At 41.7% G+C, this 27,922-nt stretch overlaps 1 protein-coding gene and 1 pseudogene across 1 annotated transcript; both read right to left on the reverse strand.

Moving 5' to 3' along the window:
* Nucleotides 1-1,255: 1,255 nt before the first annotated feature.
* LOC148092444 (uncharacterized) lies at nt 1,256-14,452 on the reverse strand. Its single transcript, XM_087820715.1, has 5 exons — nt 14,377-14,452; nt 10,087-10,308; nt 8,863-8,960; nt 5,900-5,969; nt 1,256-1,632 (listed from the first exon to the last, which is right to left on the reverse strand). Exons 1-5 carry the CDS (start codon nt 14,450-14,452, stop codon nt 1,256-1,258), a joined length of 843 nt encoding a protein of 280 aa, XP_087676841.1.
* A 7,838-nt stretch (nt 14,453-22,290) lies between these two features.
* On the reverse strand, nt 22,291-24,784 carry LOC107533849 (elongation factor 1-alpha 1 pseudogene; annotated as a pseudogene).
* Nucleotides 24,785-27,922: the final 3,138 nt, after the last annotated feature.

Below are 27,922 nucleotides of genomic sequence, written 5' to 3' on the forward strand. Positions count from 1 at the left end.
ACTGAGCCTAAACTACATGAAATTACCTGAGCCTTGCAGCCGACTGTTATCTAACACGTGATGAAGTCGTGCACTTTTGATTCTCGTTTGCTGCTATTCCATGGGTACAGCTTCCTTAGGAGTCTTGGAGGAGGGGTGGGGGAAACCCTGGCTTCCCTAACAACCCCACCCCAACAGTACTCTCTAGAGCAGGATGCAGGTTGAAGGTGTATGCTCTGTAAAATTTCCTAGTCTTTTATGCAAATCTTCTGTTGGCCTGGTATTTATAGCTTCATATCCTAAAACTTGATTTGTTCTAGATGTCACTGCAGGGTGGTCCTTGACTAGTTGATAAAAATAATTTACATTTTATTTTCATGTAAAGGTGACACCAACAGCAATAACATGAGCATTCAACAAACATTTTTTTAAAATTACACTTGATTTAAAATATTTATGTTCTTGAAAAAAACAAGCCATGTCCCTATCCATTCCTTAAACACAAAGATATAACTTTATTTATGTAATTATATCAGCGATTTTCAACCAGTGAGCTACACAAGTTTTTTAAAACACACAATACCTGACTATCCAGTCAGGGGCACTGATCTTTTTTCCCCTTAGGCTGTCAAATAAAAAAAAAATGACAACAGTCAACACAACAATAGCCATCTGGTAATTACACCTATTCTTTTGTCACATATTCAAAACATGTAACATTTTTTGGTGTGCCGCAGGATTTTAACAATTAGTTTGTGTGCCATGAGATGAAAAGGGCTGAAAATCACTGAATTATATCAACACTGTTCAACATGTAGGGCTTTTTTTCCTCCCTGTTTAATTAAGTTGCATTTCACTTTGAACATCTAATACTGTCAAGCGCCAAGCTACTGGAAGTAGGTTACCCTTTACGTTTACAAAAATGGCACACATTTCTCTGAACAGCACCCCAAAAATACTAATTCACACTTCGCACTTGTCTAATACCAGTTTCCTACAAGTTTCAGAGATCTTAACAAATGTCCAAACCTCAGCCTCCTAGAAGTCCCAAAGCTCTTGCTCCCTGCCCGCCCGGCGCCAGTCCCCGCGCCGCGGCGCAAACCACGCGGCGAGGAACAGGCGGAGGCGGAGGGAGGGCGCCCCCGCCGGGAGCGCGCGGGTTCGGCGCGCCCGGGGCGCACGCCTCCTTCGCCTCCTCGGCCTCCTCGGCCTTCGGGCCTCCTCCCCGGCCCCGGGCTCCGCGGCGGAAGGCAAGATGGCTGCCATCCTTCAGTTATCACAGTACTGTACCTTTAGAATGGACAGCATCAGCACTGTGATAACTGAGCCAGGGCAGCCTGTCAGTCTCCGTGCTGGCCCGCGGCGTCCTGGGCGGCTCCCCGCGAAGTGACGAAGGCTGAAAGGTCCCCGTCCGGCTGGAGAGGTGGGCAAGCGCAAGGAAACGCGGGGTCCTAGCCCCAGCGGAGGGTGACGCTGAAACAGTGAGAGGCGCGGCTGAGTTCGAGCAGAAGGAAAGGCCCGCACGCGATCTACACGTGCGGACGGCGAGCGACCGCGCGACCACGCGGCGGGCGGTCCAGCTGCTCCGGGTCGCTGTCCCACGCGGCGACTCGCGGGCTGTGTCCCTGCCTTCAGTCGTGCATGAAATAAAAACTTATTGAGGAACTACGATGTTGCAAGACTCTCCTAGATGCTCAAGAAATTAAGACAAGCCATGGCCCCTGTTCTCAAAGTGCTCCTGATGCAACACAGCGATCTTTCACTTCGGTCTGACATTCAAGATGCTTTCTTATTTGATTTTCCACACGAATCCTACTGGGTTGTCAATGAACTATTCATGAATTCATAAAAAGAGGATTCCGGAAATAGGTGAGATACTATCTGGCCCATTTTACAGACAGAAAATAAAAACCTAAGAGGGGTTAGGTGATTCACTTGAGATCATACCCTAAGTTACGGTGAACCTGGGCTCCAGTCCATGTCTAATGACTGAGGTCAGTGCTTTCTCTCTCTACCCAAATCTGGCCATTCAACTCCATCAACTGGATATCCAGGTTACACAATTTACACAAACAAAAGGATTTCTGAAAATATCTACTTTTTGCTTAAGGTTTTTAGTTTTCTCAGTATCTCAGGTCATAAAGCAGAAATTAGTGGGGGTTTTATGCTTTAAGAAGAAATGTACATTAGTTAAAAAAAAAGACTTTTATTGTTCTTATTCTGAGCGCTAAGAATGTACTCAAATTAATGACACTGATGATTAAGTACTTAGCATACTTGCAGGGCGTTTTTCACAACAGTTAATGTCAATCCTATCCTTACCGTGGTGCAAGAATCATTGATAAACTTTGAAATGCCTTTAAAAAAAATCAACATATACACATCACATGCTTTGAAATTATCTGCACCTTCGAGGTGTATCCTGAAGTCACTTCAGGGATGATTCTTACTTTAATGAAAAAGTACAAAAAGGTTCTGAAATTGGATTTCAGGCTTAAGAATACCAACTTATTAAAAACCATGATTCTCAGTTCTTTTCCATGTTGGCCATAAATTCTCAAGGCATTTCAATATGAGTGAAACTTGACAGATATCTGAAAAATAATGTTTTCAATTAGGCATTTACTCAAGTTTCAAAGACTCATTATATGTAAATTAGATATTAGCATTGTACTTCAAATAAGTCAGAAGATGAATCAATTCTTTCGATAAGCAGAAGTCAAAAAATAAGAGTATAATGATTCTAGCTCAATTACTAACCTTTATGACTATGAAACTGACCTTATCTTCAGAAAAGTCATATCCAATGAAATAATCCACCTACACACAAATTAAAACAACATTCTCTAAAGTGCAAAAATATCTGAAAGTTAAAGAGGTCACTGCCTAGGTCTTAGCCAACTGATGTAATACAAAATTGAAACACGAGAGGGCAATGAAGATTTTTTTAAAGAAAAAGTTGGATCCCATAACCTAAGATTCCTGGAAATAGCTGCACATTTTCACCCAAATTATAAACATCTGTTAAATGAACAAAGGTACTGTGGTTGTTTGAGAATAAAATGTAAGATAGCTGATCCATCAAAAGGATAAAAAAGATTACCACCTGACACCTCCTGGCCACAAGTTCTGTCCGCTTTGGCAAAGACGAATACTTGCTTTGAGATACTTGAGGGGGGGTAAGTATGGGAACAAATAAGTAACACTGATAAACTTATCAGTTATTAGACTGTTCTTCAGTGAAACAATGTCTAAATGCGAAGTATACAAAGATGAACTTAATGTTTGTAATGTACTACAAAGCTGAAATTCACTCTATTAGCCAAGACCAAAAACCAGACAACTAAACATTTTTGGTACAATAAGTAAAGGATATTTCCTTTATTTCCTTATTTTTCTCTCATTTCAATTTTTTTTCTATCTAAATTAGGGGTTAAAAAACAAGAGACCAAGTAATAAAAAGCAAATTGTTATTCTGTCAATAGTGAAATTAATATTCTCTCAGAATTCTAAAGCAGTTTCGAGAAAAATATGGGTTTTCCAAATTATAATTTATAAATATTAATTAATAAAGGCTTCAAAAATGTCAGTTTTGTTTCTCCTTGGAAATTATTCTTTACAAATGTACATTTTTTTAAAAAAACAAATCTATCGGAAACATTTTCCCATATATTTTTCTTACAAAAATGGAATTGTTTTGCTTTTAAGACAAGTGAATGCAGGTGCTCATGCTACAATATGAAAAATATACTGCACAGTAAGAGAGAGAAAAGGAAATAGTGATGTAAAATGTTTTCCTCCAGGGAGTAAATTGATTTTAAATTTTCTTCTCTGATAAAAAAGATACAACTGAGAACAATTTCTTCACAATGTATGTACCAAATATTACCACCTAGAAAATCGAGTATTCTGGCAAACTAGTATACTAAAGAACTTGCTTTTAAATCTTGTGTAGTACAAACATACACACAAAAACTATGTCATGTCCCTCTTATCTATGAACAGAAAATAAAAATGAAATGATTTTGAACCTTTAAGGATCTGGTTATATATTAAATAATTGGAGATATTATAAGCTGCTGGCATACAAAATATTTGAAAATACTTTTAAACTAAAATAGTTTAAATAGGTTCATTTAAATCCATCAGTCTTTTACTGGTGTGATTTTTTTCCCCCCACTGTGAAAACCATAATCCAACTCAGTGACACTGTAATACATGCAAATGTGACTGAACTGTGGTATTATAATAATGTACTGTCAACAAAAGATACTCAAATGTCAACTACTGCTTTGTCAGAGGTACAGAGAATGTATATTAGCATTTTATTGCAAAGCTTTACTATATTAAGAGTGTTTTAAAACTAACTTGTGCCAAAGTTTAGCGGGAAACTTTTTAAAGGAGAAAGAAATTGGCTGAAAAGGCAAGAAAAAGCTAAGGACCACTGCCCTACGCAAATCTGCCCCGATTCTCCCAGAGAAGCATTAATTGGTGGTGTAACTGTTTTACCTACTTTAAACACTGACCTCTAAATAGTCTCATGCTGCATAACCTTAGCAGGCCCATCTGGAGGAAAAGACCTATGATAGAAAGTATGCAGAGACAGAAGAATGTGCTTTCTTGCTTATACTGGACCAGTATTTTAGTCCAAAATTTGGCTCCAGGAGACTAAAATTTACAAATAAATGGACCGGCCCATAAATTCTGTTATATAGACCCCTTACACTTTCACTCAGCATACATACTTTTAGTCTGCCTACTCCACAGATATTTTACTTTCTGCTTTTGCTCTAGAATCCATTTTTTCCTCAGAGTTTGGATTTTAGTCTGTTCACAAGTCAGTTTTACTCTGATTTCACCCCAGCATTCTATCCTTTTAGAATAAATAATCTACCCCTAAAGCTAACCATCTCTAACAACCCTGACCGTCTCCAATTAATCCATGATCTCCTCATTACTGCAGCAGTGCCATTTAAAAATGCTGGGTCTTAAATTCTCAAATTCCCTTAACAGACAGCTAAAGGGGGCAATACCAAAGACTTGCACTGACCTCCAATTCTAGAGCCTTGGGCTGTTCCAGAAACACAATTATACTCCTCTTTTCTGCAGAGTCCACCATTCTCAGAGCTTCTATTTCTACAGCTGTAAAATGAACACATTTCTACTTGTAACATATGCCACAATTGGGCTACACTCATTATTAAGTGCTGTATCTCCTACTGGACCTTAATTCGGCACAGTTTACCTCTTCTTTACTCAAATCAACAGGACTGTTCCTACAGTCAGGGACTCTTTTCATGACCCTTCACAACACTAGCAATAGTCCTTTCCACAAAGCGCAAGCTCAACAAACATTTGATTAACTGATGAACCTCTTTATTTCCCAGGGATTCTCTAAATAGGTTATCAACAAAAGTATGTTTAATTCCAGCCTCTGTAGGTACGGTTTTAGGCAAGTTACTTGACAGTTTGTCTATAATAAAATGAAGGGATAGTACTAAATGGCCCCTAAGTCCCTTCCAGTACCATTACTGAATTTCATGAGAGAAAACCAAACTCCCAACACAGCACTATCTCTATTCAAATCAGCATTGTATTTTTTTGGGGGGGGGAAAGGGGTCAGCAATCTTCTAGGCACAACTACCACCAGTGGAGCTACGACAGGGGGTGGGGGAAGAAAGTAAATGAAAGGAAAGAAAATAAGCAAAGGTGAATGGTAAGTGGAATCACTAAGATGCCACCTGGTGTCACAATTGTTACTGTGCTACAAACTGTTCTCTGATATATTCTGGCATACCTAGGAGCCTTTTACAAAAGCAGCTACAGCCAAATGTTTGGGTACTCAAAATTTCCCATGCTGCCCCCCACTAACCCTTCCAGTACCCTGCACATTTTATTGACCTTCCTGAGTAGGGCACACCTCCTGCATAGAAATCTGCAAAGCAGTCACTATCAGGTCTCACATACCGTAATAACAACTCCTGGAGTCCCTAAAAAAGCAGGGGAAAGTAAATGACTGACAAACATGAAATAACTGTCATGCAGTCACCTCTTTTGAAATGAATCCATGGACCAAAAGGAGTGATGTTATAAGCCAGCACCGTCCAACAGAAGTAAAATGTAAGCTACGTGTGTAAATAAACAGATTAAATTAACTTTAACAATATATTTAAATTCAGTATATACAAAATATTATCACTTGAACATATAATCAATATAAAAAGTATTCATGAGATATTTTACTTTCTTTTTTGTATTAAGTCTTTGAAATATGGAGCATATTTTATGCTTATAACACATCTCAATTTGAACACTAAATTTCATTAGAAATAATCTGTATTTGGATTGTATAAAATTTAGTTTAAAAAGTGCACACACGTGCCCAAGTTGTTTCCAAATGTATTTAAGTTTTCCAATAGCTGAATCAAGTATCAATTTTAAGAATTATATGAAATTTGAAATTCAGTTCCTCATCGCCGTGGCGGTATTTCAGGTGTTTGATAGCCACGTGTCTAAGTGGCTACCATATTAATGCAGATACAGCCAACCTGTGTCTCTAACCTGGCTTCTTTTAAACCTGAACCAGATTAAAAGTAGTTACCCCTGTTCAACAGCAAGTCATTCTACAGCAACCACCAGGTGCTCAAATTATGCCAACTGTTTTCTGCCCCACTACTAATCCTTAAATTGTCAATATTTCAGTGATGATCACTTATTAAGCAGCTCTTCCCAAAGACTGAACAACTCTTTTAGCTCAGAGAGAAAGGCACATCTCAATTAAGGGAGAGAATGGAGACACTGAGATTCAAAGATATGGAATTTGTTTTGGAGGTAAAGGTGCAAAATCTTGGCATCATTACTTCTCTGTCCAGGATATTAGTTACCCTTCGAAAGTTATAGCCATTATTTATACTGAGCCACTGGACTCATACTCACAGCTGCTGTCACTGCATCCTTGGATTCTTCACCTTCCTCAAGCGCTCCCCCTCCTAGCCTGCGCCCCAACCTCCTTTATCCCTAGCAAACTCTCTAGCACACACTCCAGGAGCCCATCCTTACTTCATTCGAAAGAGTGCTTGTTATTGTTGACATACTGAAACACATGAATAATTCAATAAATGAATCTCAAACCATCCTATTAATCATTCATTGGTCTAGGTACCCAAGTTATCTTGAGAAAAGCTTTTCTGAATATACATGGAAAGTATGCCCCCACCCTTACCCAAAGGAACCAATTACAAACCCTACAGCTTTCTCTCTGCATGTCAAAGTTCAGCGTTCCTCTCACAGCTGATTTAAAAGTTGATCTTCTAAAGGAGCTGGATTCCTAAGGTAGTTCTATTTTGAGCCTCCTTCCTGTTCTGAAGCTAAAGTTGGAAGGGCTTAGGGGGTGATGTCATGGAAGGGAGACCGCTGGCTTTACAGAAGGGTCTTCTCCAGCAACTGTGGGGATGCTCGGGTGGTGGAAACTAGGGGGAGTATTCCTGTCTCATCTCTCCGCGCCCTCTCTTTTGAGTGCCAGCTACTCATCAGCCAGCAAGAAAACAAGTTCAAATAAGCATGCAAGCATATTTACAAATTTTACTCTTTAAGTGCCTCATAAATGAGAAGACTGGGGAGGAGGAAAATGCTTGAAACCAGGTTGGAAAAGGGTGGCCCTCCCCTTTCTCCACCTATTACCTCCACCTCTCCAAACATCTATCACAGGACCAGGGGCAGAGGGCGGGAGGGACAGTTGGCAAGAAGAATAGAGGCATGATAAAGCTAGGACGCTTGAAGAGGGAAATGCTGTGGGGCATATTCAGGACAGAAAGGAGACCCTTGGGTCTCTTTTCTTTCGCTGTTCTCTCCTCCCTTTTGTGTGGTCAGATTTGGGGCTGGGTGTGCCTTCTGGTTTGGGAGGCCTGTTTGGCTCTGAAGAACGAAGAGGGGCCAGGGTGCGGCCCAGGGAAAGAGAGCCAGAGACTGCTTAGGCCTGATTCTGGGCTAAACTCTTAGGGGAAGGATGAAGGGGACTGGAGGGGGACAGCTGAGAATTCCTTTAGAAGACCCAGTGCGGAGTAAATAACGGCACTGGGCCAAAGGGGGGTGGGGGTGGGGGTGGGGGCCGTTCACCTGTCTCTCAACCTAAACGCAGCAGTTAGTTGCTGGTTGGTGGGGTGAAAGTCCAGAGAAAAGAGAAAATCCCAACACATTTGTAGACCACAACTTGCCAGGCAGGGGGATGGATGTGCCCAGCGCAATCGGCAGGTGAAAGAAACACTTTCTGGCCAATTCTGGGGTGAGGGGTTGGCTAAAAGCTCTGGGGAACAGAGGATTCCCTGGTTTCTTGGCTCACCTCTCCTCCAAAGCTGGAACACGCGCAGGTGTGGTCCTTCTCCAATAAGGTGGCTCCTGGCGAGCGGGTGGCTGAGTGACGGAAAGGATTCCTTGGCCCGGGAAGGCAGGGAGAAGCCCTGGGGTCAGCTCAGGCCAGGAGCAGGCGGTGTCCGCCAAGTCCCCTCCCCCTTCTTGAAAACCGACCTGGACCGGCATAAATTACAGCACTACACCCCCCTCCCCAGTGTTTCTAATAAAAGAAACAGCTTCTCATGACTACATAAAAAACTGCAAGCTCTGGCTGATGAAAACAAACAGGTGAACCTGAAGAGAAGCGGGAAAGACCGGAGATCGGAGCGGGGACGTGTAGAAACCGAGGCTTCCCCGCCCTCCCCACACACCCTCTTCCCTCCTCGCCCGGAGAATCTGCGTGGCAGGTTGCAAGCTAAAAACGCCACCGTAGCAGCCCCCCGTCTCCACCCGGCGCCCATTCTCTCTCCTACCCCAGGGTCCAGCGTCTCAGCCTCGTGGCAGCCCCGTCCCCGGATGCCACGCGGGGCTCACCCTCACCCCGACCGCCGCCGCGGGGACTCCGGGCTTCTTCTCTCCTCCCTCCTCCTCCTCCTCCTCCGCCTCCTCCTCGCAGACTCCTCCCGCCGACCCTTCATGTAAACAACATCCAGGCTCTATTTACAGTCGCCGCCGGACCGCGAGGGACCCACGCCAGCTCCGTGGAAGAAGGCGGGGGTAGAGGAAAAGCGAGTGCGCAACATTTACACACACACACCCCGCCCCGCCCCTCCGTGCCGCTCCCCCTCCGGGGGGCCGCAGCGGGGCGCCGGGGGGCCACCCGCGGCCCCGTCCACCCAGCGCAGTGCCTGACACCCCAGCGGAAGGGAAACCGCGGAAATGCCCAAGGACGAGCCCCCCCCGCCCCGCTGGAAAAACACACACCCCAACAACAACAAACCCAGCCCAGCAACACGCTCGAAGTCCGTGCGGGAGTGCGAAGCCCCGGACCCGCCCGGCGCCGCCACCCCGGGGCCCGCCGCCTACCCGGAGATGACCAGTGGCGCGCGGTGCCCCAGGCAGCTGAAGGCTAGCGGGCGCGGGGCACTGGCTGGCCCCGGGCCCTCGCCGCCGCCCGGCCTGCCCTCGGCCCGCCCCCCGCGCGGGCGCCGAGCCGGCCGAGCCCCGCGGCGGGTGTGCGTGTGCGCGCGCCGCCGCCAACCTCGAAAACGCCTCTCTTCGCCCCCGCGGCTCCCGGCGCCCCCGGCCGGGTTCCCGCGCCCAGGGCCGGCGCTCCGCCGCGGCGCACGGGCGCGCACACGGACGCAGGCGCTCGGCTGCGCGGAGCCCCGCAGCCACCCGCCGCCCGCAGGCGCCCTGCCCCCGCACGCGCCGGCGCCCGGGCCCGCCACCCCACACCCACCTGCGCCCCCGGGGGTCCCGGGCCCCCCTTCCTTTGTTCTTCCCGCTATTTGCATGAGGATTATCTAATGACGCAGTAAGGCTCGCCACAACGTGACCGTCGCCATTTTTCTGTTTTTATTCTATCTCTGCCATGTGATAGATTGGGGGGAGGGGGGTGTTGGAAAAGGGAGACGGGATTTAAAAAAAAACAACAAAAAACTTCCGGGTCTCATGACTGGGAAGGGAGAAAAACAAAAGGGAGACCAGACACAACTCCCAGGGAAGGGGGGTGGGGGTGGTGTGTGTGCGTGCGTGCGTGCGTGTGTGTGTGTGTGTGCTCGCGAGCGCGCGTGCGCACCCTTCCCTGCTCTGGACCGGGAGCATCCTCCCACCTAGGGAGCCCCGTGACCCCGGCGGGGCCGAAGCGCACCCTCTCGCCGTGCCAGTCGTTTGTCCTGGTCCCGCACCGCCACGCGCACACGGCGGAGCTGTCAGCTTCGTCCAGCCTGGCGGCCTCCGCTCGCCGGTGCATCCCAGAGCTCGCGCTCGGGGCGAGTGTGCCGGTCTCGGTTACGTTCAGAGAAGTCTCACTATGACCTAAGGAAAGAAAGGATACAGTATTTCCCAAGTTTTAAAATAGTTTGCTTCGATGCTGTTGTTTATGACAGCCGCGTGGCAACGCCAGACAGCATCTAATATTGGTACGAATCCTTACACTCTTTCTTTACCCCCTCTTCTGTTCCCAAAGGGGGACACACCCTTGAGTGGTGTTCCCTGGGGGGTGGTTAGGTGGGAAGGGGCCATGCATCAGTGACTGACTGATTTGGGAGAAATTTCTAATGAGCCCTTGTTCAGAGCTGGGGAGCATTGCTGAAGGCTGTTGCATGGAGCAAGGTGGACTCCTGTTACACTAGACATTTCATTTTTTCCCAAGTCTCGTGTTCACCGTTGCTGGGGGGAAAAAAGTATTTGGGAACTCTGCCACATTTTTCAGTGAGATATAAAATTTTGTACTTTTGTTTACTACTGTATTTCCTTTGGGCACTTTCACTTTTGTTTCTCTTGAGTTTCATTTCTGGTTTCTTGTCTCTTTCATAATTCAGAGCAGAAATGGACTTTGGAGTTGACCAGGGATCCTCACTTTACAGGGGAAGAAACCTGAGGAGTGATGGGAATTGCTCAAGGCCACATATTTAATTAGAGTGGATTTCGGATGGAGCCCCATTCACCTGATAGCTGTGTTAGAGGGGTGGAGATGGAGGGTGGCGGATGGGCATGGAAGGTGGGGAATGGGCACCGAGGGGGAGAAATTGCTTAGTAATGTATGGCAGCAATTCTGCTTTGTAAAATTAATATCCTAGAAATTAAAGATGGAGAACACTTACGAGATCATTCCCTTCTTAGGATCGGTATGAATCGGTTGCTTCTTCAAGACCCCCTTTCTTAAGATTTGACTCAAATATATCTGTTAATTCAGATTCCACTTCACCTTTCCTGGGAAATTCTGTCATCTCACTGAACACCCCTACATGATTATTATGAATTGTGTTTTTTTTGTTTTGTTTTTTAGTAGTCACAGAGTTTACCTCTTCCCCTTTGTGCATCCACTGTGTCATTTGAATATTATTTCCTGGCGACTTTAACTCTTCAGTGTGCAGAACAGTTCATGTAACTCATGGACTAGAGGGTTAGCTTTGAGGGCCAGAGCCATGCCATGTTCATTTTATATCTCCTATGTTTAGCACCCTGCCTGGCAATGAATGAGCAAACAAAGGCGTGATGAAGGTCCTCCCCTCCATAATTCCATCCTGACCATTTGTAGGAAGTCCTCCCATGTTTCTGGTGAAAGCAGAACCCTAGAGATACTTTCTGGTTCTTAAGACTATTTTTTGCAGGTTTCTAATTAACAGGACCAAGCAAAACAATTTGCTTTCTTAATTTTTTTTAAAACAAGTGCTTTCTCTCCCCCTCCTTTTTTTCCACCATGTTTGGTTCCTCTTCTTCAAATTCCTTCTAATTCATATAATTAGTTATGTCAACACTCATCCTCTGATTTTTGCTTTCATAGATTCCAAAAGGTTGGTGAAGTTAAGCTGTGATTTAACCCTGCTCAACCTGGAATCAAATTATCAAAGGCAGCATTTTTATTTTTATTTTTAAATTGATTTGAGATAGAGAGAAACATGGATTTGTTGTTCTACTTATTTACACATTCATTGGTTGAGTGTTGTATGTGCCCTGACCAGGGATTGAACCACAACCTTGGCATATCAGGATGATGCTCTATCCGACTGAGCTACCCAGCCGAGGCAAGAGGCAGCATTCTTAATGATTCCTTCTGAATCCCAGTAACTAAGTGAGGAGGCTGGCAGTTAGAGCAGGCAGGCTGAAGAGGGCTGCTGAAAAGATGTCAGCATCTGGACAAAAACTGCACATTTGCAACTTTAAAAGACAGAAGAATAACTGATGTTTGCAATTATATTTACAGCTCAGCGAAGGGTCTGGATTGTCACAGATGAGTTCATACACATCCAGACTGATGAGGTTCGAATGCATATCTGAACACCAACTGCACGTATTCCTTAGGGTAGGACAGATGAAGTTGGTATCACTGATCATAACATCATTACCATTGTGTATTCATCCCAGATAATAACAGTGTGATAATAATTTTAAGTGTAACAATATCACCTTCCAGCAAGGTGGAGATGAAACCCAATTATGTGGAAAGTCATGTGCTCCCTTGAATACAAAACTGAACAAAGAAAAAAGGAACATTGCTCAAAAATATAGGAAATACCTCCAGAGCTCTTGTCTTCCGCATATGTGCACTCACACATTACAAAGATCATCAAACTTTGGTTCTCTGTGGCACACCTAGCTGCTGATTAAAGAGAGCTGTCACAGGCACTCCAACAATCTTCTCTCTCTCCAATATGCACTTGAAAATGACAATTCCTGGTGCGTTCGAGCATGGACTTTGGAATCAGGTCCTAATCTCAGCTGTGCCAACCCATTAGCTGTGTCATCCTGGGCAAGCTATTCATCAAATCAGTTTTGATTCTCAGTTTCTTTGCTCATAAAATGAACATAATAACATCTGGCACAAAGGGGAATTTTTTAGGATTGAAATTTAATAAAACATATATAAACACCTAGCATGATACTTGTGACATAATCTTTAATAAGTGGTTGTAATAATTTTTTAATTGTATTTTTATTTGCCCCATGTACTTTCTATAATTAGTCTATCCCTTTCGGCTTTCTGCATTTGAACATTCAACAAACCTACTATTAGTGAAAGTTCTGCTGTGACTATGAAGACAAATAAGAATAAGTTCTGCCCTGAATAAATTCACCCTTAGGCCAGGGAAAAGACACACATACAAGTAACTATACTGATGCTGGTGTACTGAAGGCAAGCACTTGGTTCATACCGCTTTATAATGACCTACCTGAGAAGCATTTAATTAATTAAGATCTAGATTTATTAATACGCAGGCAATGACAAAGCTTATGGAAGTAGTTAGGAAAATACCCAAGAAAAACCTCAAAACAAAAAACTCACATTTTCACATACATGAGGAAGATTACTTTTAAAATTCCATCTAACCAGTGTAACTCTGCAGCTTTTCAAAACAGTTTTCTGGAGTGGTATAAAAGTCAGGCTTCTTTTGCACGTGTGTGAAAAAATGCAGGTTGCACTTTGAAGTAATGTTGGAAGATATAGTTCATAGGGAGCACTTCTGGTTGTTAATTAATTAGGCCACTTTAATCAAGAACCATTTTCTGAGAAACTTATTCCCAGCCCTGGGTCAGGCGCTAAAGAAACAAAGATAATAAAGACATAGACTTTGCCTGTCAGGAACTCATTCAACAAGTCTTTATTGATTACCTACTAGGAATGCAGTGGTGAGTAAGATATTCAGCTTATTTGAAGGAGATTGATACATACATGTATCTTTCCAGCTTCCTCAAGAAATGTGCAACAGACACAGGGTTTGGGCAAGACAAAATATCTCTATCCCCCTACTCCTCAAAACAAAGAGCAGTTCTGGAAAGAATAGTGTGGTCTCTACAGCCCAAGTGAACTAGGGAATCTCTCTAGCATTAGGCAGAACTGTGAAGTGAGCAATGTTATATTCAATTCTCCTCGAGTCTGGGCTGTATAAATAGCTTTCTGCTTTCTCAGTTCCTGTCTCTTTGAACTGCTTTGTTCTCCAAAGGACTACTGCAATGATGATTCTAAAATGCAAACTTGGTTATATTATTCCCCCACTTAAAACTGTCATGGCTCCTCATTATATGCCAAGCATGGCACACAAGACCATTTGTGGTCTTGCTCTGCCAAGCCTTCCAGCCTCATGCTCCATAACCCACATGTAGGGTTTGCCAGGTTAGTAAATAAAAATACAGGATGCCCAGTTAAATTTAAATTTCAGGTAAACAACATTTTTGGGGGGTCTAAATGTGTCTCAAATATTGCATATGACATACTTATTCTAAAATGTATTCATTGTTTATCTGATATTCAAATGTAAGTAAGCATCCTGTATTTTATCTGGCAACCCTACATATGCAAGTCTAATTGATTAACTTTCCATTTCCCACTAGTCTCTTCGTGCCTTTGTAATTGCTTGATAACTTCTCTGCCCTGTTCCTCACCCACATGATACTCTTCTGCTTCTTCAAAAGCCAGTCGTGGGGTCCCGCAGCTCCGAGATGGGAGTTTGGAATCCATATGCTGGGGATGGGCCTGGCCACCTGTGTGCCTTGTTTAGTAAGTGGGCTTTGGCCCCAGTTTCTGTTCATCTTTCCCATTCTCCTTCCTGGAACTGGAGTTCTGCCCTGAACCCTGGTTTACTTGGCTGGAACCCCACATGGTTTTTCAGCCTTTTGAACTCTCTCTCTGAAGCTGCGGTCCTAGATTCTTTCTCCCAGTTGCTGGCTGGGCTCCCGATCTAAACTGGACGGATCATTGAAACCTGCCTCCAATGCTGTCACCTTCCTGTCTTGCCTAGTACAAAGGATGGACAAGAGACTCACATGAGATCAAGTTTGTAAAAGTGGTTTAGAAAGGGTAAAGCCTTTCTGATGGTAATTTAGTTTAGACACCTAATTTCAAGGTCTTCACCTAGTCTTGTGCATGGAAGCCCCTCTTTAAAGTGCTCTGGGTTTCCTTTGCTTTTGCTCATGCCCAATGATATAAAATGATGTGGAAATTTTCCAGATGTCCTCTAATTTTGATTCATGCATTCAGCTGCACTGGCTGTTGCATTATGAATGGATCTGCACCAACAGCTTTAATTTTTTTAATTTTAATTTTTTGGACACACCTCTTCATAACTAAAACAAAAGTCTCATGAACTTGCAACAAAAAAATAAGATACCTGTGAATAAACTTAACCAAGGAGGTAAAAGACCTGTATTCAGAAAACTATAGGACATTGAAAAAGGAAATAGAGGAAGATACAAACAATCGGAAGCATATACTGTGTCCATGGATTGGAAAAATTAACATTATTAAAGTGGCCGTACTACCCAAAGCAAGCTAGAGATTCAACACAATTCCCATTAAAATACCACAGAACTAAAACAAATATTCAAAAAAATATATATGGAACCAAAAAAGACCCCAAATAGCCTTAGCTATTCTAATATTGGGAAAGAACAAAGTTGAAGGGATCACATTACCAGACATCAAACTATACTACAAAGCCATTGTAATTAAAACAGCCTGGTACTGGCACAAGAACGGGCATATAGACCAATGGAACAGAACAGAGACCCCAAAAATCAACCCACACCAATGTGGTCAATTAATATTTGACAAAGAGCATGCAATGGAGTAAATATAGTCTCTTCAATAAACAGTGTTGGGAAAATTGGACAGGTACATACAACTCACACCATACATAAAAATAAACTCAAAATGGATAAAAGACTTAAATGTAATTCTCAAAACCATAAAAATCCAAGAAGAAAACATAGGCAGTAAAATCTCCCATAGCACTATTTTCACTGATACATCTTCCTAGGGCATGAGAAATGAAGGGAAAAAAATCAACAAATGGGACTATGTCAAACTGAAAAGCTTTTGCATAGCAAAAGAAACCACCAACAAAATGAAAAGGGAACCTGCTATATGGAAGAACATACCCGTCAATGATACATCTGATAAGAGATTAATTTCCAAAATACACAAAGAACTCATACAACTCTACACCAGAAAGACAAACAATCCAATTTAAAAATGGGCAGCCCGGCCAGTGTGGCTCAGCAGTTGAGCATAGACCTGTGAACCAGGAGGTCACAGTTTGATTCCCCGTCAGGGCACATGCCTGGGTTTTAGGCTCGATCCCCAGTAGGGGGCGTGCAGGAGGCAGCTGATCAGTGATTCTCTCATCATTAATGTTTCTATCTCTCTCTCTCTCCCTCTCCCTTCCTCTGAAATCAATAAAAACATATTTTAAAAAATGGGCAAAGGACCTGAATAGACACTTCTCCAAAGAGGACAATAGATGGCCAATAGACATGAAAAAAATGTTCAACATTACTAGTCATCAGAGAGATGCAGATTAAAGCTATAATAAGGTATCACTTCACACCTGTCAGAATGTCTGCCATCAATAAATCAACAAACAACAAGTGCTGGCGAGGGTGTGGAGAAAAGGGAACCCTGGTACACTGCTGGTGGGAATGCAGACTGGTCCAGCTACTGTGGAACAGTGTGGCGTTTCCTCAAGAAATTAAAAATGGAACTGCCGTTTGACCCAGTGATCCCACTTCTGGGAATATATCCTAAGAATCCTGAAACACTAATCAGAAAGAATATATGCACCCCTATGTACTATCACACTATTAGCACTATTTACAATAGCTAAGATCTGGAAACAGACCAAATGCCCATCAGTAGATAAGTGGGAAAAAAAGCAGTGGTGCATTTACACAATGGAATACAGGGTGTCCCCCCAAAAAATGTATACACATTTTTTAACAGCTGATAGCTCAATTTTGAAAATGAAATGCATTTTAATAAACACTGCCTTTATAATTATTCAAGGTACGTGCATACATTTTTTGGAACACCCTGTATTATGCAGCTGTAAAAAAGAGGAGCTCTTACCTTTTTCTACCGCATGGATGGACCTTGAGATTATTATGCTAATCGAAATAAGCCAGTTAGAGAAAGACAGATATCATAGGGTCTCACTTATCTGTGGAATCTAATGAACAAAATAAACCAATGAACAAAATAGGTCCAGAGGCATGGATGCAGGGAACAGAATGACAGATCTCAGGGTGGTGGTGGTGGCCCAGGAAGAGATTAACCAAAGAACTCATATGCATATATACATAACCCATGGACACAGACAATAATGTGGGAAAGGCCTGGGGTGGGGCAGGTGCTAGGTGGAGGGGGTAAAAGGAGGAGAAATCGGGGACATCTGTAATACTGTCAGCGAAAAATAAAAATAAAATAATAAAAAAGTGGCCTGGCTGGCGTGGCTCAGCGGTTGAGCATCAACCCATGAACCAGAAGATAGTAGTTCGATTCCTGGTCAGGGCACATGCCTGGGTTGCAGGCTCGATCCCCAGTAGAGGGCGTGCAGGAGGCAGCCAATCAATGACTCATCACTGACGTTTCTCTCTCTCTCTCCCTTCTTCTCTCTGAAATCAATAAAGATATATTTAACAAATAATAATAATAAAAAATAAAATCTCATGAACTGTGTCCACCCTGAGTATGTGTATGAACTCTAAAATTTTCTGTTGTGTCTATCTTTTAAATATTGGTCAACCCACCAAATTAATTTCATCACCCACTGATGGGCTGTGACGTGCATTTTGCTAAGCACTGATCTGTGCTATTTTCACTGAGATTTCCTATATTAACCAGCTAACCAGGACAATTGTCAAATATCTACCTCATTTTGTGTTGTCTGCAGTGGACCCACATAGCTCAAAAAAGGAGTTGAGACCACATCATTGAGTTAAGTCACAGTTGTCCCTGCTGATAAGATCAGTAAGCAGCCTGCAGCAGCCAGACTTTCTAAGCTGCCTGAGGTTAATATGTAAAATTCCTGGCAAGGCCACTTATAAAAAAGGATAGCTGCAGAATTACCACAAATGGCAATTACATTCATCTTAGAATCGGGATGTTGTTTGGGGGCAATTCTTTAATTATTTCTGGTTGAGTTAAAGGTACTTTTAGATTTCTGAGGTTTCACACTGATTTTAGAGTTAAAACATAAATGAAAGCTTTCTCACTCACTGCTACGATTTTGTTTTACTCTCTTTCCCCCTAAATGATCAGTGGTTAATCTGGTATTGAGACTGTTTCAAGAATCTGGGCAATAGTAAATTCCAGAGGAAAAAAGGAAAATGTATGGAAAGGATGTATGGTCCAAACGTAGGGAAAGAAAACAAACTATCCAATGAATTCTATGACACAGGTAGTCGAGCAGCTGCTAGAATTCAGGATGCCCCCCGCCCCACACACCTCTTTTCTTTTAATTGGGGCTGCCTCATTCATCTTCCTTTATGGCAGGGTTGTACTTTGGTTTTGCTGGCCTTTGAAAGACCAGTTTCAGATCAATGGTGGCACAAAAGCTAGATCAGAGGGAATTTGAGAGAGAACAGAAGAGGAATTAGGGATAGTATAGACAACTATTTGACTACAAAGAGTTAGAGAAATCAAATGGTAACCAAATGAGCAAAACAGAGTCAAGGGGAGAGTTTTACTTGTCTTTAAAGTGCTTGAAATGATTTGTTTATATACTAATGGAAACGGTCTGGTAGAAGAGAAATTCATGACGTAGGAAGGAGAGAGAATTAACTGGTCGTACGTTCTTGAGCCAGCAATTTACAAGTGGAAGCTTTTATGTAGAAGCACTGAGAGTACAGTCTACAGACAGGAGGCAAGGGGTACACCCGTGGGGACTTACGGATGTGGTAAGAGTGACCAGAAGTTCTCTTCTGGTTCTCTAGTTTTCTCAGTGAGGAAGGAAGCACCGTGAGCAGCGGAGAGTGGGGATGAGAGGGAAGAGAGGAATAGGTGGGAAACAGTCCTTTAGCAGGACGTGAGTGTAGGCAGGTGGAACGCAGGCAAGTGAATGGGTCCGGAAGATGTAGGATGTTAGCTGGGAAACAGTGAGGGCCTCCTTAGGTTCCTGGTGACAAGTTTAAAATCAGACCAATGCAGGTGTCAAGTTGGATTTAACTGGGATTATGATTTTGCCAACCAGGATGACAGAACTGAGGTGATTAAGGGAATTTACTGGGAGTGATTACATTTATTGACCCTGAATTTTAAGCTGGGTAAAGAGGGAATAGAGGGCCTCTAGGGGCAAGGGATAGTAAAGAAAAAAAAAATAGTGCCTGGGATGCTCCTCTCCCCAGACTTTGCATGACTGGTTCCCTCGTCTGGTTCAGTCATCTTCTGATACTGCCCTTTTTTTTTTTCTAATCCTTACCTGAGGATATAGTTTTTCCATCGCTTTTCAGAGAGAGTAGAAGGGAGAGAGAGAGAAGGAGGGAGAGAGACGTTGATATGAGACAGACACATTGATTGGTTGCCTCCCGCACGCACCCCGACCGGGGCCGGGGAATCAAGCCTGCAACCGAGGTGCTTGCCCCTGGCCGGAACTGAACCCGGGACACTTCAGTCTATGGACCAACGATCTATTCACTAAGCCAGACTGGCCAGGGCTGATACTGCCCTTTTAAATCTCTTCAGGGTAATTAAGGTATTTCCTTATTACTTTTAAAAAAATTATCATCTATCTATCTATCTATCTATCTATCTATCTATCTATCTATCTATCTATCTATCTATCTATCATCTATCTATCTATCTATCATCTATCTATCTATCTATCATCTATCTATCAATCTATCTATCTATCTATCTATCAATCATCTATCTATCATCTATCTATCTATCTATCTATCTATCTATCTATCTATCTATCTATCACCTATCTATCACCTATCTATCTATCTATCTATCTATCTATCTATCTATCTATCTATCTATCTATCTATCATCTATCTATCATCTATCTATCTATCTATCTATCTATCTATCTATCTATCTATCACCTATCTATCTATCTATCTATCTATCTATCTATCTATCTATCTATCTATCACCTATCTATCATCTATCTATCTATCTATCTATCTATCTATCTATCATCTATCTATCTATCTATCTATCTATCTATCTATCTATCTATCACCTATCTATCTATCACCTATCTATCTATCTATCTATCTATCTATCTATCTATCTATCTATCTATCTATCTATCATCTATCTATCTATCTATCATCTATCTATCTATCTATCTATCTATCTATCTATCTATCTATCTATCATCTATCTATCTATCTATCTATCTATCTATCTATCTATCTATCATCTATCTGTCATCTATCTATCTATCTATCTATCTATCTATCTATCTATCATCATCATCATCATCATCATCATCATCATCATCTATCTATCATCTATCCATCCATTTCACTACTAGAATATAAGCTCCATGAGAACAAGGACTTTGCTGTAATATTCATTATTTTATAGCCACAGCAATAATTTTGCCAAGGAAAGACTAAAAAGTATTTGATAGAAGAATGATGAATGATTAGGATATGATTTTAAGGTCTTCACCATCCTGATTGGACTCTTCTACCCATGCTCTTGTTTGCCAGTTTTCTCCTGCTACCTCTGCCAGGAGAAAGAGAATCATTTCCTCAAGGTTAGAGCTGCTTGCTAAACCTACCACCTCGGGTGGGAGAGCCCAAGGAGAACTTTACCACAGACTTGTGCAGGCACCAGGTATTTCAAAGGTGAGCCAAAAAGTGTGCCATAAAGACACACTAGGTTTCTGTTTTGTTTTGTTTAAAACATCTTTATTGAGGCTTAACTTAGATAGCATAAAATCCATCCACTTTAACTGTAAATATTGAAATTTACAACCATCACCACAATTCAATTTTAGGACACTTTCATCACCACAAAAATGTTCCCTATGCCCCTTTGCAATCCATCTCTTTCCCCACCCCAGCCCATCTCTCTGTCTCTACAGTTTTGCCTTTTCTAGGATTGCCACATAAGTGGAATCAGACAATACGTAGTCTTTTGTGTCAGCCTCCTTTCATTTAGCATGATGATTTTATTGTGAGCAATATTCCACTCTATAGATATACAACATTTTGTTTTTCGATTCAGCAGTTGGTAGACACTGTTTCCAGTTTGGGGCTATTATGAATAGCACTGCTATGAATGTTTGTGTGGACATAGTTCTCATTTCTCTGGGTAGGTAGCTAGGAGTTTAATAGCTAAGTCGAATGGTAAGCACGTGTTTAACTTTTCACAAGGTGCCGGTTTCCCAGAGTGGCTATTCCACTTGAGATTTCCTTGAGCCATGCGTGTGTTTCTCCGTGTCCTCACCAACACTTAGCGGTTTTGTTTTGGCCATTCTAGTAGGTGTGTAGCGGTATCTCATTTTAGTTTTAATTTGCATTTCTTATGACTAATGATATTAAGCATCTTTTCATGTACTTATTTGCCATTTATTTATCTTCTTTGGTGAGGTCATTATTCAAGTATTTTGGTCCTTTCTTATAGAGTTGTTAGTTCTCTTACTGTTGAATTATAAAAGTTCTTCATATATTCTGGATTCAAGTTCTTTATCAGATATATATTTTGCAAATATTTTCATTTTCTTAATTGTGTCTTTTGAAGAGCAAAAGTTTTACTTTTGATAAAGTTCAGTTTGTTGCTTTTATCTTGGATTGTTCATACTTACTGGGCCATACGTAAGAATTCTTTGTCTAACCCAAGGCTGCAAAGATTTTATCCTATGTTCTCTTTAAGCTGCATGGTGTAAGGTGAGGGTCAAGTTTCACCTTTTTGTTGGTGTTTATCCATCGTTGCACACCTATTGTCGAAAGGACTGTTCTTTCTGCGTTGAATTACATGGCACCTTTCTTGAAAATCAATTGACCAGTTCTGTTACTGGACTTCCTGTTCTCTCCCATCCATCTAAATTTCTATTCTTTCTGGATAATTGTAGCTTTGTAGTAAGTTTTAAAATCAAGTAAAGCCTTCCAACTTTGTATACTTCTTTTTCAAAATTGTTTTGCTATTCTAGTTTCCTGGTACTTCCATATAAATTTTAGAAACAGCTTGTCAATTTCCACAAAAAATCCTATGAAATTTCGATAGGTATTACATTAAATCTTATTCATCCATATGGGGAAATTGCCATCTTAACAATATTGACATTGTATATGTCCCCATTTTAATAAATCCTCTTTGATTTCACTCAGAATTGTTGTGTAGTTTTAGTATACAGATTTGCACTTTTCTTGTTAAATTTATTCCTGAGTATTCTATCCTAACTAACTTAGCTACCCAGCCATGGCTCCTTCGGAAGGTTTTATGATGCACTGTAATCATAAACCAGTCTTTTATTATTAAACTTAAATGGCCTATTCAAACAGTTCTGAGACCGTTCTTCCACCACTGATGAAGGCTGGGGTGGCAGGTACTGGGGATAATATTCATTTAGCCTTCTGAGCTCTCTGGGCGGACTTGGTGACTTTGCCAGTTCCAGCTGCCTTCTTGTCCACTGCCTGATGACACCCACAGCAACTGTCTGTCTCATGTCACGAACAGCAAAATAGCCCAGAGGAAGATAGTCAGAGAAGCTCTCAGCACACATGGGCTTGCCAGGAACCATATCGAACCATCACCAGATTTCAGAAACTTTGGGGCCATCTTCCAGCTTTTTCCCAGAATGATGATCTATCTTCTCCTTCAGCTCAGCAAATTTGCAAGCACTGTGAGCTGTGTGACAGTCCAGCACAGGTGCGTACCCAGCACTGATTTGGCCTGGATGGTTCAGGATAATCACCTGAGCTGTGCAGCCAGCTGCTTCCACTGGTGGGTCATTGCTCTCACCAGCCACATTGCCATGACGAACATCTTTGACAGACACATTATTGACATTGAAGCCCACATTGTCTCCAGGAAGAGCTTTACTCGGGGCTTCACGGTGCATTTCAATAGACTTTACTGGAGCTGTAACGTGGACTGGAGCAAAGGTGACCACCGTGCCGGGTTTGAGAGCAGCAGTCTCCACTAGGCCCACAGTACCAATACCACCAAGGTTGAAGACGTCCTGGAGGGGCAGACGCAGGTGCTTGTCAGTTGGATGAGTTAGCAGCAGGAAGCAACCCAGAGCTTCCAGCATCGTGGTTCCACTGGCATTGCCATCTTTACTTACGGGTGACTTTCCATCCCTTAAACCAAGGCATGTCAGTTAGCACTTGGCTCCAGCATGTTGTTGCCATTCCAACCAGAAATTGGTACAAATGCTACTGTGTCAGAGTTGTAGCCAATTTTCTTGATGTAGGTACTGACTTCTCTAACAATTTCCTCCTCTCCTGGCTGTAGGGATCAGTGGAATCTGTTTTGTTAACACCAACAATCAGTTGTTTCACACCCAGTGCATAAGCCAGAAGGCATGCTCACAGGTCTGCCCATTCTTGGAGATACCTGCTTCAAATTCGCCAACACCAGCAGCAACAATCAGGACAGCACAGTCAATCTGGGATGTGCCTGTGATCATGTTTTTTGATGAAGTCTCTGTCCTGAGGCATCAATGATGGTCATATAATACTCGCTGGTCTCGAATTTCCACAGGGAGGTATCAATGGTGATACCATGCTCACGTTCAGCTTTCAGTTTATCCAAGACCCCGGCACACTTGAAGGAGCCCTTCCCCACCTCAGCTGCCTCCTTCTCAGATTTTCCAATGGTTCTTTTGTTGACCCCACCACATTTGTAGATCAGCTGGCTAGTGGTAGGCTTGCCGGAATCTACGTGTTTGTGCCCAATGATGATGATGTTGATATGAGCCTTTTCCTTTCCTGTTTTGGCTTTGATTTAGTGGTGGTTTTCACAACACCTGTGCTCTGGTGGCAAACCCGTTGTGAAAAAGCAAAACACAATTGGTTTTTGTTTATCCATCTTTTATCCTACAACCTCGTTAAACACACTTACTAGTTCTAGTAGTTTTTTTGTAGATTCTTTGCAATTAAAATTATTTTCGGCCATATTGAGGTATAACAGACAAATGAAATTGTCGTATACTTTATGGTTTAACATTAATTAGATGGCATTTAATTAATAAATTAATAAGTGTTAATTCATCTGAACATTGTCCTGTGCATCGAAAGGTTGCCGGTTCTATTCCCAGTTAGAACACATGCCCAGGTTGCACATCCAGTCCTGGGTCAGGCTGCACGCAGGAGACAGCGGATCAGTGTCTCTCTCTCCCTCTAAAATATCAATAAAGACATATTTTTAAAAAATAAATAAAAACACTTAGGTTCTACTGTTTTAGCAAATTTCAACTATAGGATACAGTATTTTCAACTATAGTCAGCATGTCAAAGATTTAATCCTCAGACCTTAGTCACCTTACACCTGAAACTTTGTGCCCTTTCATCAGCCTCTCCCTATTCCCTTATCCCCTAGCCACTGGCAACTACCATTCTGCTCTCTGTTTATACTTTGTAAAAAATTCCACTTATAAATGATACCATGCAGTATTTGTCTTTGTATGGCTTATTTTATTTAGTACAGTGCCCTCTGGCAAATGGCAGGATTTCCTTCTTTTTAAAGGCTAAATAATATTCCATTATATATATATCTATATATGTATATGTACATATATACACACATATACACACACACACATATATATCTTTTTCTTTATCCATTCATCTCTGATAGATACTTAGGTTGTTTTCAAGTCTTGGCTATTGTGAATAAAGTTGCAATGAACATGAGAGTACAAACGTCTCTTGAGATAATGATTTTGTTTCCGTTGGATATATACCCAGAAGTAGGATTGCTGGATCACATGATAATTCTATTTTTAATCTTTTGCTGTACCTCCATACTGTTTTTCATAGTGGCAATACCAGTTTGTATTCCCAACAACAGCACAGAAGGGTTCCCTTTGCAATTAATTACATACAGGATCATGTTGCCTAAGAATCATAATAACTTTTAAATTCTTTGCTCACAGCATTTCAATTAACCTTCTCAGTTCCTTTGGCACCCCACACCATAGCCCCCAAATATCCTTACCCTTGGTAATGTCAAGTACTCCTCCTCTGGCGGTAGAGTAGCATGTCCTTAAATTCCTCCTAAAGATTGGAATGTCCTGTGAACAGTAGTGTTGACCTCTAGCTCCAGCTAGGGTAACTTTCCACATCCATCTCCTGTACAAAGATAAACATATCATAAGAGTCAAGTGCTTGTGTTCATGCATCTAGGATCCTTTCCCCATCTGCCTCTGTGACTTGCCTATATCTTTGCTTCTGTTGTTGACCAACCATCCTATTGATGGCCATACTCTTCTTTTTTGATATAATACATTTAACCAGATTAAAGTAAAATCTTTGCCAGGAAGTTCTCTGTCTTTAGTTATGCTGTCCTTTTTCTGCTCTGATTTATTACCTATTTTATAGTTTTACTCTGAAAGTGCATTCTTATTTTTAATTTATAACTGCAGTGTGTGTGTGTGACTGCACGTACAGGAGTAGAGTAAATATCTAGGGATAGCACTCAGTTATCACCCATTACTCAAGTCACACTTGTTGTCATTAAATTCTATAGAGCTCTTTTACATGCATCACTGTTAATTTATTTAGCCTCCAATTGATCTAGTTTATGAACTCATTTAGGACTTTATGTTTAGTTCTCCTACAATTACATCTTGTTAGATTCAGCTCATTATTTCAGACTACTGAGATCTCTTTTGCATACTAATTTTCTGCCATTCAGTATAATTTATCCCACCATATTTATGCTTTCCATATTTGGGCAGCAGATCACAGTTTTTGGTTTTTTTTTAATGTACATATATCTTTATTGATTTCAGAGGGAGGAAGGGAGAGGGAGAAAAAGAGAGAGAAATATCAATAATGAGAGTCATTGATTGGCTGCCTTCTGCATGCCCCCTGCTGGGGATCGAACCCACAACCAGGGCAGGTGCCCTGACCCAGAATCGAATCATGGTGTCCTGGATCATAGGTCAATGCTCAACCACTGAGCCATGTCAGCCGGGCAGCAGATCACAGTCTTTATTCAAGTAAAGTCTGAACTAAAAGCTCAGGGCAGAGACAGATCACTGTGAGACCTTCCCTTTGGTTGCTTGTGATCAGCAATTAATATTCTTTAGGAATGGTTGCTCAGCCAGGTACACATTGACTTATCTATGCTTCCTTTTCCTCTGCTGCAAAATGTAGTACCGAACTCATAGGACTGTTGAAAAGATTAAATGATTAAACACCTGCGATGTGCTTAGAACAGTGCCTAGCACAGAGCATGAGCTCCGGAAGGTGAGTCATTATTATTTGGGAAGGCAAGGGCTTGGCCTGCATCTTCATCTTGTCATTTCCTAGTTCTGCATCCTTAGACAAGTTATTTAACTTCTCTGAACCTTAATTTCTTCACCTTAAAATAATCTTAAGAACAGTGTCTTCTTTACAAAGTTGTGAGAATTAAATAAAATAACACGGGTAGAATGTGTTATGTAGTGCATGACGCAATAAGTATTTGTTGCAATGATTCTTATTGACATTCATCTTGCACACAGATTTTAACCTCTTCCCTCCATCTCTCTACCAAGATATGTCCAAAAGCTTATAGATATAGCATTCCCCTGATCAGCCTGTTTGGTAACTGAAAGTTAGTTTGCAGAGCTATGGTTCACTTAAATCATCTTTTAAAATACTTCTAAAATTCTAAAAATACCATCAAAATAATTATTTAAATGTTTAATTAATATATGTTATGAATATGTTATTAATTCTGGATTTGTCTTATGATACCCTAGAGGTACTCAGGGCCAGTCACAAACTGCGTCTGACATTGGACTGTACCAGAGACCCTCCAAAAAGACTGAGAATCCTAGCAGATCTACCTAACATTTAGCCAAAATGGGGAGGCCAAAAAACAAGCCCCAAATGAAAGAACAAGAGAAGTATCCAGAAAAAGAGCCAAGTGAAACAGAGATAAGCAACCTTTCAGATATAGAGTTTAGAATACTGATTGTAAGGATGCTCAACAGCATGAAAAAAGATTTGGAAACTATGAAAAATGACCAGTCAGAAATGAAGAATGACAGAGCAGAAATAAAGACTACATTAGAAGGAGTAAACAGCAGATTAGAAGAAGCTGAGGATTGGATCAGTGACTTAGAAGACAGGGTAGAAAAAAATCACTCAATCAGAGACCCACAAACAAAAAACAATCAAAAAACAGGAGGACAGTCTAAGGGAGCTGTGGGACAGCATAAAACATAACAATATTTGTATTATAGGAGTGCCAGAGGAGGTTGAAATCAAGCAGGGGTTAGAGAACCTATTTGATAAAATAATGGCAGAAAACTTCCCTAACCCGGTCAAGGAAAAAGGCACACAGGTTCTGGAGGCACAGAGAGTCCCAAGCAAGAAGAATCCAAAGAGGCCCACACCCAGACATATCATAATTAAAATGTTAAAAATCCAAGACAAAGAGAGAATCTTAAAGGAAGCTAGAGAAAAGCAAACTGTTACCTACAAAGGAGCTCCCATAAGGCTGTCATCTAACTTCTCATTGGAAACTCTACAGCCCAGAAGGGAATGGCATGAAGTATTCAAGGTAATGCAAAAGAAGGATCTGGAACCAAGACCACTCTATCTAACAAGATTATCAATCAAGCTGGATGGTAAAATAAAGAGCTTCTGAGACAAAAAAGGTTAAAAGACTTTATTACTACACAACCAGCATTACAGGAAATGTTAAAGGGACTGCTATAATTAGATGTAGAAATAAAGAGAATGAGAAACAGCTATAAAGAAACAAAATGTCAGTAGATAAGTATCTTTCAATAATAATCTTAAATGTAAATGGATTAAATGCCCCAATAAAGAGATATAGGGTGGCTGAATGGATAAGAAAACATGACCCAACTATATGCTGTCTACAAGAGACCCACCTCAGAACAACAGACTCATACAGGATGAGAGTGAAGGGATGGAAAAAATTTTTTCATGCAAATGGAAATGAAAAGCTGGGGTAGCAATACTCATATCAGACAAAATAGACTTCCAAATGACCATAATAAGAGACAAG

Source organism: Miniopterus natalensis, chromosome 9 (genome assembly GCF_054644295.1).
Source record: "Miniopterus natalensis isolate mMinNat1 chromosome 9, mMinNat1.hap1, whole genome shotgun sequence".
Classification (NCBI taxonomy): domain Eukaryota; kingdom Metazoa; phylum Chordata; class Mammalia; order Chiroptera; family Miniopteridae; genus Miniopterus; species Miniopterus natalensis.

Coding starts and splice junctions, on each gene's coding strand:
- LOC148092444 (XM_087820715.1), bottom strand. CDS start 14,452: ATGGATTCCAAACTCCCATCTCGGAGCTGCGGGACCCCACGACTGGCT. Junction 10,309..14,376: donor AGCAGAAGAGTATCATGTGG/GTGAGGAACAGG, acceptor TTCTTTCCTTAG/GTCATAGTGAGACTTCTCTG. Junction 1,633..5,899: donor TGCAGATTTCTATGCAGGAG/GTGTGCCCTACT, acceptor TTCCTCAATAAG/TTTTTATTTCATGCACGACT.